The sequence below is a fragment of the Anguilla rostrata genome, chromosome 14 (genome assembly GCF_018555375.3).
Source record: "Anguilla rostrata isolate EN2019 chromosome 14, ASM1855537v3, whole genome shotgun sequence".
Lineage (NCBI taxonomy): Eukaryota > Metazoa > Chordata > Actinopteri > Anguilliformes > Anguillidae > Anguilla > Anguilla rostrata.
Genome location: NC_057946.1, coordinates 22,313,959 through 22,325,057, shown reverse-complemented (window position 1 = coordinate 22,325,057; position 11,099 = coordinate 22,313,959). Strand labels below are relative to the sequence as shown.

The 11,099-nt window shown below is 40.2% G+C and overlaps 2 protein-coding genes and 2 long non-coding RNA genes across 13 annotated transcripts in view; 3 read left to right on the top strand and 1 right to left on the bottom strand.

Annotated features, from left to right (window-relative positions):
• The first annotated feature begins 201 nt into the window (after positions 1 to 201).
• LOC135239592 (uncharacterized) lies at positions 202 to 2,455 on the top strand. Its single transcript, XR_010325419.1, has 2 exons — positions 202 to 354; positions 1,901 to 2,455. It is a non-coding gene; the product is annotated as an uncharacterized LOC135239592 (long non-coding RNA).
• A 614-nt stretch (positions 2,456 to 3,069) lies between these two features.
• On the bottom strand, positions 3,070 to 9,788 carry rnf170 (ring finger protein 170). 5 transcript variants are annotated; one of them, XM_064308353.1, is made up of 8 exons: positions 9,595 to 9,677; positions 9,220 to 9,278; positions 8,272 to 8,432; positions 7,649 to 7,724; positions 6,835 to 6,943; positions 5,845 to 5,918; positions 5,136 to 5,267; positions 3,070 to 4,672 (listed from the first exon to the last, which is right to left on the bottom strand). In XM_064308353.1, exons 3-8 carry the CDS (start codon positions 8,406 to 8,408, stop codon positions 4,403 to 4,405), a joined length of 798 nt encoding a protein of 265 aa, XP_064164423.1. In that variant the 5' UTR covers positions 8,409 to 8,432; positions 9,220 to 9,278; positions 9,595 to 9,677; the 3' UTR covers positions 3,070 to 4,402. The 5 variants fall into 5 exon arrangements, with proteins under 5 accessions (XP_064164423.1, XP_064164425.1, XP_064164427.1 ...); XM_064308355.1 differs by lacking the exons at positions 9,220 to 9,278; positions 9,595 to 9,677 and adding an exon at positions 9,682 to 9,788; XM_064308357.1 differs by lacking the exons at positions 9,220 to 9,278; positions 9,595 to 9,677 and adding an exon at positions 9,694 to 9,773.
• LOC135239593 (uncharacterized) lies at positions 4,635 to 6,371 on the top strand. Its single transcript, XR_010325420.1, has 2 exons — positions 4,635 to 4,769; positions 6,113 to 6,371. It is a non-coding gene; the product is annotated as an uncharacterized LOC135239593 (long non-coding RNA).
• The window catches only part of hook3 (hook microtubule-tethering protein 3), a 42,811-nt gene continuing 41,491 nt past the window's right edge, over positions 9,780 to 11,099 (top strand). The window contains exon 1 of one of the 6 annotated variants that reach the window (XM_064308347.1): positions 9,780 to 10,291. In XM_064308347.1, coding sequence (XP_064164417.1) covers positions 10,235 to 10,291 — 57 coding nt within the window. In that variant the 5' untranslated portion in view covers positions 9,780 to 10,234. The remainder of the gene's footprint in view (positions 10,292 to 11,099) is intronic. The other 5 variants (XM_064308345.1, XM_064308348.1, XM_064308349.1 and 2 more) reach the window with 5 other exon arrangements.

The window sequence follows — 11,099 nt, the reverse complement described above, 5'->3', positions numbered from 1 at the left end:
TAGTTTTGCTTTTTGTCATCACAAAGCTCTTCTGCTCTCATTATGTAGCTGGCAGACATCTGCTGCCATCTACCGACCATATAAGGCAGTGGTCTCCAACCCTGGTCCTGGAGAGCTACAGGGTCTGCTGGTTTTCATAGTGACTCTGCACTTCAATTGAATCAATTAGAGCAGTTGATTACACAGTTAACTCGACTCACCTGGTGTCTTGGGTCACAATTGGGTGCTGATTTTAAGTTGAAAACAAAAAACAGCAGACCCTGTAGCTCTCCAGGACCAGGGTTGGAGACCACTGATAAGGTATTCCCTCAAATTACATGATTCCCTCAAACCAGGAAAAGCCAGAAATGAGAGGTACTGCACTCTCCTTTCCAATTTTCAGTCAGATGATTAGTGTGAAAGCTTTCTCAAACCTTTTTCAGAACAATTGATGTTGTATTGATATTGAAAGCAACATGCCAAGACTATTGGATCTTTTAGTCTCATCTTAACTATAAACATTAAGTGTGGTTTTTCCTGAATGTAATTATTGAATTCTTTAGGACACTGAATTATTTGCACCTCTGTTTTAAAGTCAAATAAATGCAAGAAGAGGATAATCCATTTCTATTTAAAATGTCTATTGCTTATTGGCTTTCCTGCGACTAGTTAACAATTTGTTAATCGTCTACGTGAAAATGAAAGCTCTGATTAGTAGTTCCTCTCTAATAAGCTTGTACACGTGTGGTGATGCTGAGGAGTTAAGTATTGTATATAGACTGCTGTCAGCACGCTGAAATGTTTGAGTATTTTAGTTTTATCTTAAATACAAATATTGAGTGCAGGTTTTTCCCAGAATGTAATTACTGAATTTTTTAGATCTGCACACTTCTATTTTTTACATCAATGGGCTAAAATAAGAGTGTAATCCATTTCTACTTAAAATATATATTACTCTGTGGATTTTTTGCCTTAAGTGCTTGTTAATAGCCAATCTAAAAAATGAGCTTAATTGGTTGTCTCTCTGTAATTAGCTTGTACACCTGTGGTGATGCTGTAGAGTTAGGTATATAAGGCTGCTATCAGCACAAAACACCTTTTCAATGAAGGAAATCTGATGAAATATTTGAATCTTTTAGCCTCATCTTAGTTTAAAGCTTTAATATGAAGGTACCCCCCAGCTGTAATATTCTTTCTCGGTGGGGTGCACAGCCTGTTCTGTCTCCATATCTAGCTTCAGAAGCAAGGGGAATGAAAATGTTTCCCAACTTGTCAAGACCTTTCTTGGCTATCAGATGAACTTCTGGATTTGAAATTGAAACTAAGTACCTCTGAACCCTTTATTGACTTATCAGCAGCTTCAAAATATACTGCTTCTTTTATGGGGGACGAAAAGCATGACCACCATGATGGTGTGTTGAAGCACTTGAGGGTGACATCACAGCATGTGGTGTGAAGCGGGTCAAAAAGATTATGTCAGCAGAGGACGTGCAAATTGTTGCCTCCCGTCTGGACCTGTGGTTAATCCTCGTTAAGGACGTGATTAATTTGAGAGACGTACAGGAAGCATCACTGAAATGGGGAAATGGATAAGTGGAAATGGATAAGTGTCTTTATTATCTACTACAACTAATGCTGGAAGCTGTTTTTCAAATAACCAACAGTTGTCAGTCATTTACAATGCTGTGTGTGCTAAATGTAATGTTGGACACAAGCAAAAGTGGTCGCTTTTAACCTCAATGTGATGTAAAGTTCATATGGTTTTGCTTTTACATTGGAGGAAATGGTTCATGAGTTAATCATGCTGAGGCAAGAACAGGTTTGCACAAGAGGGGGGTTTGAAAAAGCTTTCGTCACAAAATTGTATAACATGTTCTGAACATTAACACACCCAGTTTTTATGTTGCAATGCTGTCGACAGGTTTTACCATTTCATTGGATGGAACTAAACTTTCTCTGACGCATTCAGATCTTTCAGCTGCGCATCTGACGAGTGTTTAAACCAGAGGTGGGTAACCCGGCTTCAAAGAGTAAAAAGACTGACCATGTATTTGCTCCACCAACATGCACTAAACCAGCTGCAGACATTCCGTTTGACAGCCCAGATGGTCTTGTGCTCGGATATTCCGCAAGCCCCAAAAATACCCGAAGCACAACAGGGGCTTAACAGACCCTACTGCAGTCAACCGAAAATTCAGTTTATAAAAAATCAATCTGAAATCACAAGTGTACCACAAAGATCCCAGGTTTGGTATACTTGTCCCTCAGCAGTACAACACTAAAAGCTTCACTCTTAAGTGTAATAAGCTGTAGATTAGTCACTCACAAACTGGGTACTTGATTCAGCACAGCTAGCACAAAATAAAAAACAGATGATTGCACATAATGCGTAAATTGTTCAATTTGATTCACCGTTGTCTGAATGATCGTGTTAAATTTTACCTCCAATTTGGCACTGGAATATGATTCCTATCAAGTGTATCACCAACAGCTCATAGACATCACAGGCGTCAATAGCAATGAACTACGAGGGCTTGAGGCTAGGGAACGAGGGAAATGGCTGAATAGTCTGTCAAGATAGTTTAAAAGATAAGAACATCGAAACATCACATTAATACCCTGAAAGGGAGCCAAGAGCATGAACGCTGACGCATTCTTCATAAGCCCTCTACACTGTGTTTGGCAAATGAGCTGAAAAATACTCCATCTATGATCTTTCCAGCATTTTACCATTTCAACATCACTGGTACTTCTAGTGCTGAATCAGCAAATGAAACTGGAGGAGAAAAAAACACAACCTAGAATAAAATACATTTCACACATGAAATTAGTAGTAGCAAAAACAAACTAAGTCAAATTGACAATTATTTTCATTTGAGAACAAGAAAACGCATGTAAACATTAATTCCTTCTAAAACATATCTATTTCATGTTAATACATGACTTTGATTGCCTGTGTTTAAAGGGGACATTAGTGCAATGATCTGGAATTTAATCTCAATATACATACAATACTGAACACCACTGTATTAAGTGAGACATTTTCAGAACATGAAACAAAGTACGACTGAAGAAAAAGCACACACAGGGTTAATTCATCAGGAATTTCTCCTAATCATCAATATTTATTTGAATTTTCAAAATACAAGCCTGAAGCACGGTTTGCTTTAATAGAGAAAAACAATTTCTCATTATCAACAGAAACATCCCACCATAATTACAAACATACAGCCACTGTCGCATATAGATAATCAGGGAGATATTCCCATTTGACAATTGTTCTGTCTCAGGTAAACTCCACCATCACACTTTAATGTAAGGGCGTATCTACACTGTAAACATGGTATTCAAGTGGTATTACTTACTAATGATGTCTTTTGCAATTTTACAGACCACAATGTTAGCAGATAAGGCATATAGCAAAATATGAACAGTTCTGTAAAGTTACATCATGTAACATGCATATAGCACTTGGACACAGTACTTGTTTGGATGGAATATAATACAGAGATTGTAAAGATTACATAAAGATTTTCAACCAATAAGAGGGTTATGAGTTACCTGTGTATTGCCTGGTCTGTGAAAGTCCTCAAAGCTCATGTTGAAAGTGGTAATGCATGCATTAGTAAGCAATACAAACAACCCCTTAAATTAAAGTGTGACCAACTCCACCAGCATGATGAATGGAAATAAGGCAAGGAGACAGTGAACAGCTCCATCAGTCAGTGAAGAACCAGCGCTGGGACATCGGAAACTGAAGCCCCTGCTGGTAAGCTTTTCTGCTATCTTGCGTTTATGCTCTGCTTATCAGGCTGAGTGCTTCCAGAGTGTCTGTGGCCATTTCGTATTCTTTATTAAAACTGCTCCAGAAATATTTTTATCATTATGTTTGACATGATCTCTACTACCATTAAATTATTTTTAAAGTTGCCTAGAACAATTTTGCAGGTATAAGAGAAACTAACGGAACATTTAGCTGGATTTAGAAAATGCATGTAATACTGCAGATGCTTGGTATGTTCGACAAAAACAATTTTTAATGCGTTTTTATCCCCAAATTGTAATCCCCAATCTGATGTGTATAGCATCATTAATTTCTGTAATCTTCATCTTTGTTATCGATTTAGAAGAGCGCATAAACGCACGTGCTCACCAAAGAATGTAATGTCAAGCGCTGCCTCTTATCACACCGCTGCCTATAAGTCCGCTCACAGATATGAGTCGGAGGACGATGACTCATGCGTGCGGGAGCTGATGTAAGACAGTAAAATGTGACATCAGAGGACTCGCTGGTAATAGACACAGACCAACAGGGCGTCACTGAATGCTGGTGGAGTTTGAGGTAAAAGAATCTCCTGAGACGAGAGGCCCAGAAAGCCAGCAGGACCGCCGCCCTAAAGCGCCTTTGCGCCAACGTGGGAGGTCACCCAGCCAGTCTCTGGGTCACCACCTCGCGGTACATGATGGAGATGTATATGAAGAGCAGCAGGATCACAAACAGGTCGTCCATGAACCCCAGCAGGCCGAAGAGCGCCTCGGGGATAAAGTCCAGCGGGGAGGCCAGGTACGTCAGCGCCCCCACCAGGCACAGCAGGATGCGGAGGCGGAACATCCAGAAGAGCCCGCCCACTGAGAACATCTCCCGGAACGCGTGGCGCAGCAGGGTGGGCACGTCGCGAAGGCGGTCGATAAGCTGAGGACACAAAAAAAAACCGCTCGTTTCAAAACGTGTCCAGTTCCAGCAACGACGATGAGGAAAAAAAACCCTGTGCAAGCAGAAAACTCATCACGTAAGAATACTCATCATGTTCATGCGCTCCACAATATTCCAGTTTGTCATAACATTTTTTAAAATCTGAATATAAGTAACCATGTTAGCATCTATTTAGCATTTGTTACAATACTCAAAGAGAATGGCGAAGTCAAGAGGTTTCCAATCTACATAAACAAGGGGACACTCACTCACCCTCCCGGCAGGAGCTATAGCTAGACTTAAATCACTTACAGCCAAGTTACGGTACAGATTCAACCCGTTACCCACAAGGAAATTCTTACCCATTAGATACAATACAAGCTCAGAACCAGCCTTCACATTTTATGTGCATCTGCACACAGTTGTCTAACTGTGTTGATAAAGACGAAGAAGATGCACTCACAGATCTTGGCTGACCCGAGAACCTCCGATTGTAGTCGTTGACATCCTGTAGGATCTGTCTGGCCTCAACCTGGCCATCCTGTGCCTGATTTGGCAGGGGTTGCTCCTGAAAGAGCGGGAACAGCAGGGTCACCTGTAAACCAAACACAGAACCATGATGAGCAATAGACCCAAACCTGACATTTCAGTACAGGCCATGATAACACATCACCAATATAACCCTGATAGTACAAGAGAAACACAATACACTGTTAAATTTTCATAAGTGAAACAGGCCTGCTGCTACGACTACATTTTTATTGACTATTTTTAATGAATAATAATTTAAATGTACTGCAACAGACACTATTTAAAAACCTATCCTATCAACCACTCATTACATACCACTACAAAATCATACACTCAATCAGTAACTGTTCTATTTTGTAACGTGAAGAAGCAATGTGTTTACTGAACTGACATTAAGTAGAAAGCTTCTGTGAGTGACATCTGTGGAATGGAGCTAGGTAGAACTAATAATACGGACCATAACAGATTAACAATAAAACAGACTGATAAAGTTTAGTGGTCTACAAAGGACTGCAGCTTTCTGCAGAGACTACACACACAAAGCAGTAATGCTATACAGATAGACAGCATTACTACTTTGTGCATGTAGTGTACGTAAGATTATTGTATTGCCCACCAAGTCATGAACCTCCAATTCTCACCATTTGTCTACAGATGGGACAGTTTATTGCTCCAAGCCATGATCCGTACCTCCAGTATGCAATGATACAGGCACCTGAAGATGAAGCAGTACAATGTTAAACTACTCAAAGTTAACAACCGACCAACAAATGCACCTAAATACACAATAAAAGAACTATGTGGCTGCTGGAACAATTCAGAAAAAGAGAGGAAATAAAAAACTGATAGGTTATTAAAAACAGCAGTATGTTAATAATGGATCTCCCATCCCTAAATGTTCTGTATCAGTGCAGTGAGGCCCTGTCATCTGATCGACACACATGGACCTCAGAACTACGCGTGGCTGGCTGGGGTAAAGCCCATCTCAACAGCAGGACCTCAGCCGCTCTTCATGGTACGTCACCTCATTATGTCTTCATACCTCTTATTTAACATTCCTTCCTTACTTCCAACTGAATTAATGCTGTGTGCCAAATTCCACAGTTTCATTTCTGCACCTCAATGGAAAGTCATGCTGCTCCAGAAAATGCTGTGAGAAAAATCCTTGTCTTTTTGCACAAACATGTTTCGGAGCGAGTGATTTTTATATTCTTGCTCTCTGCTAATGGTTGGCCAAACTCCACTCACCTGGTCATAACACAAGCACACATTGCATTTTATAGTGGGAGGTGCCAACTCCTTTGGGGTGAGAGATATATGTGCATCTGTTGTCTGTGCCTGACATCAAGATGTTATTATTACCCATAAATATGCCATAGCTGTGGCAGTGACAGCTAGTGCAAGGGCTACCAGAAATATATCTCGCTGATGGCTACAAATGCAATCCGATACATCTGCCTAGAAATGTCCATATAAATGTTCTATATTTCTGTTAATGACTACACCAGAAAATCCGAGAAGACAGGATAAAAATGCCTGCCTCGCTATTTTCCCCTCAGGAGTTATCATGTCTAACTGCATGAAAAATCAGACTTCACATTTGGTAGGTCAGAGCACTGCTATGTACTGACCACAGAAGAGGTGACCGCAGTTGGTTTCCACAGGCAGGGAAGCCTGCTGTAAGCACACAGGACAGGACATGTCCGTGTAGAACTGGTGCCTGGGCTCTCCAGGTGCATCCTAGGGCAAAATCAAAATAAACATGCACTAATGCAGCTTAAACACAATGGCAGGAAGTACTCAACACAATCTTCAAAAGATTTCTTTATACATGCTCACAAGAGTCTTTCAACATGTTTCCAGTATGAAAATGGATCAAAAATACCTCCCAGTGGGGCTTGACTGCTTTTTAACATTCAGAATATTCATACAACAATGCAAATGCATGTTTCATGTTCTTGTAATAAACACACTGGCCTTTTTTCAGATTCAGGGGTAAGACAGACAAAAAGAGTTCATAAGATTGTTCTCTGAGAATTAACAGTATACAGTACCGTGAAATGTATTTGCCCAATTCCTGAAAAAGCATATTTTTTATAATTATTATTTCATTTATTTAATGAAAAAAGTTACCAAACACCCATATTACCCAAGTCAAAAAGTAATCGCTGCTCAGGATACTTTTTCAAATACTTTTTCACAGCACTGTAGGTCATTATCACCTAAGATATAGACTATATCTGATTATACTGTAGATGCATTTGAACTATACAAAAGGCAATACGCCTTTGAAAATTAACATTTTCAGGAAAAGCTTTCCTAGGCATACCAAGAATGTAGCAGTCAACTTCCCAAAGGAATATGTGGTACATTCAACCAGGTTCTTACTTTAAATTTTCACTTTTTAGATGCCCAGTAAGTAAGCTGCCAGTGTAAAGCCTGTACCTGCTCTGACTGGAGCTGCTGCCGGATGATTCTCACGTGTTCCTGGTTCTCTGGGTGGATGTTCTGCTGCTCATTTCTGAGGAAAAACAAGCCGAGAGCAGTCTCCATTGTCAGAGATATTTGGATTTAAACAAATGCAAAGCCTGGTGGTTTCATAAGAGCAAACGTATTCCTTCAATCATACTATGAGCAATGAAGTGTAAAACACGTTTGGTTTTGCACAGAGTAAAATAACAAACGCAGGATGAACAATTAAAGGTCATAAAAAGAATATGAAGTGTTCTTTATAATCGGTAATAGATATGAAGTGTGTTCAGTATCACAGCTAAAATATCTTCCTTATTGAAATTAATACATTTCACTGCATAAATTTTCACTAAGATCATATGCTTTAAAATTAAAGTGAAATTATATTTTATTTTTTCAAAGAACTCGGAACCATGGGAAATCCAAAATAGATCATGGAGGCTCAATTCTCAAAGAATTTATACTATTAATCAGGGGAACACAAAGACACCCGTTAACCAATAGTGGCTCCAGGATTACTTTAAAAAATGGCAATGGTTTTTCAGTTGTCCGATTTGGGCAGGCACATAACTGGGCTTATCTTCATGAATCTTTACCTGCAGAGCAGAACTGCCAGTCCACCCAGAAATGTAACACTCAGTATTACCACAGCAAGTACTGGGTTGCTGACACCTTCTATGAGTGAATCCTCATCTTGCATGGAGTTCACATCCCCCCACTGGGTTTCGTCCATTCCACTGTATCATAACCTGGACCCCTGAAAAACAGGAGCAGACACAACAGACAGTTAAATAAGACTTAGGCTAGTACTTTTTATAGCCATTACAATGATATTCTCCACATGTGACAGCAGGTGTTGTTGTTGTATAGTTGCAATCTGATGTTAAAGAGTAGGCTGGTTGGCGATTGCGGGAAGACGCAGTCTGTTAGGAGACCATGTTTCATCGCTCTCTAGTGACCCTCGGTTGATCGGACTGTATGTCAAAGCTGCACATAGGATGTATTTCTCTGACTCAACTCAATATGAGCTTGGCTGTGTAAACAACATGAAATAAAAGCTGATTGCCTATTGTTTCCTCATATTCATTGTCGATTTCAATTCTAAATGCCTTAAGTATATAGCACGCATAAATACCACACTTAATTCTACCGTTCGCACACTTGTAAAGGGAACTGTAAATAACTGTGAGCTAGCTGGCAAATTACAGCCCTAACGTTACCAAAGCAGTTACCATAAAGTAAGCTACACGTCTTTACTACTGACGTCCAGCCCCTGCTATGGTAGTTATATCTGGCCGTTCATTTTAACACACTTTGCTACCGACAATATTTTAATTTTCTATTCGCAATTATAGTATCGGTTTAGCCTCCGCTATGCAAACGGATTAAGTTAGCTCGAGAACTATCGGAATGTCAACGAGCTAGATAGCTATCGTCAAATAACCTGGTAATTTTATACGTTTTCAAAATACTTGTTTACATTGGGAATTACCCAGTTAAATAACACTAACTACTCTAGCGACACGTCAATAAATACGACTTACCGGGACGTTGCTAACTACTGTTTAGCTCCAGGCATGCCTTCACTGACAGGAACATCCACCTATCACCGCAAACGTCAACTATTTACCAGGCATAGATTCCTCGGTCCCTCGTCAATAGTCTAACTTCTAAACGTGACTGTTAACAAGCGAGTTAACTTGCAATATATTAGCTAACTACAGCCTGTTAAGTTAGGGCACGATTACTAATGTTCAGTTTGCAACAAACGTAGGTTAGAGTAATGTAACCAACTTGGTTTCCTGTTCACTGTAGCTTGCTAATGCTAGCCATATTTCTGACAAGCAGGAGGTAATCGATGGGTGCGTTAAATTATGCAACATATACACCAAAATAGAAAAACAAGTAAAACATCTGACCAGTACAAAGGTGGAACTGATAAAATTAAATGCTTGGAAGACGTAGCAGTTTTTCTCAGTTACGTTAACTTTGGTAGCTACCGTTACCTGTCTTCGTACATTGCAATTAGTCATCATGCCACTTCCGCATTCTAATGCAGGGCTTTCTGGGTTGTGCCATCTACGGTATTGCCTGTAGTATTTAGTTTTTTTTTCAGCAAACACAAACATGTTTGTGTAGTCTTCACAAATTAAAACATATGCAAAGTATAGCTGTCCAAGTAAACGTTTTTTATTGCGAAGCTTTCGAGCACTTCTTGCGAGGATTGGGCTGTCCTAATTCTGCTGGGTGGCACTCGTAGGACCCCGACAAACCCAGGAGAAGGCAAGAGAGGGAGAAACCGGTGGAGTAGCTGTGTCTGTCCCTCCGTTGATGTTTATAATTATTTTTCGCTTTTAGACACTCATTTAATAAGCAAAAGACATTTTAAAAAACAATTAAACGGGAGTGGGACTTGCGGCAGTACTAAACTCTGATTTCGCAATTTCCCTAGTGCTGTGTCTTTGAACCAGTCAGACGTCTTGTGGTTTTATTATTGTGTGTTCATTTTAAGGATAACGTTTTCTTGTTAGCTTTATATCGTGGATTAATTTACCTACGATGAGTACCTTAGAGTCCGTGGATCGAGTGGAATTGTGCGAGAGCCTCTTGACATGGGTGAGTATTTCATTTTTATTTTCCTGTTGAACGGCGCTTGTTAATTTGCGGGTTAAATGGAACATTTTACAGAGTCTCACGCAATCCACCGAAGCGATGTCTACCACAAAGCTAGAAAGCAGCAGTGGCTAGCTAGTAAGTTAGTGTCTTAGCTACGTTAACTTAGCCAGACAGCTGGATGTCTTGTTACTTTACGTCTATAAAGTGGTTCTTTACCTATCTAGCTTGCGAAAGTTTTCTTAATTAGCAAGCTAGCTAACGCGTTAGATAGCGCTTCCCACCCCCATCCCACCAACGCGGCGAGATGGCACTCGAGCGAGCTGGTAACGTTATATGGGATATTAACAACTGTTTACCGTTAGCCAGATGTTAACATACCGACCTCAATCTTCGGTTCATTTGCATTCAGATGTCCGTAGTTATCGGCAAAAAGAGACCATCTGTGTTAGTGTGGACAATGTTACATAACTAAGTAGTTCATACAGCACATTTTATCCAACCACAGTGGCACTACTGCTAGCTTGCTAACGCTAGAACAACCGGCCTGGTTTCCTGTCTTGGGCTCTGTCCTTCCTCTTTCCATATTTCCATGTCACTTACCTTTCGAACGTCTTAGTAAAACCGACGTTATTCATGTGTCCAGACATAAAAAAGAGGAGGCATCGTAAGTATCTTGCCAAGTTCACTTGGTACTAACGTGACGAAGACTTGTGTGTGCGTATGGCCATTTGCTCGCCAGCTACGCTGGCAATATAGCGAGCAGGCGAGTCTACTAACTAATGTGTGGTATTTGTAGATGGTCTTCGTG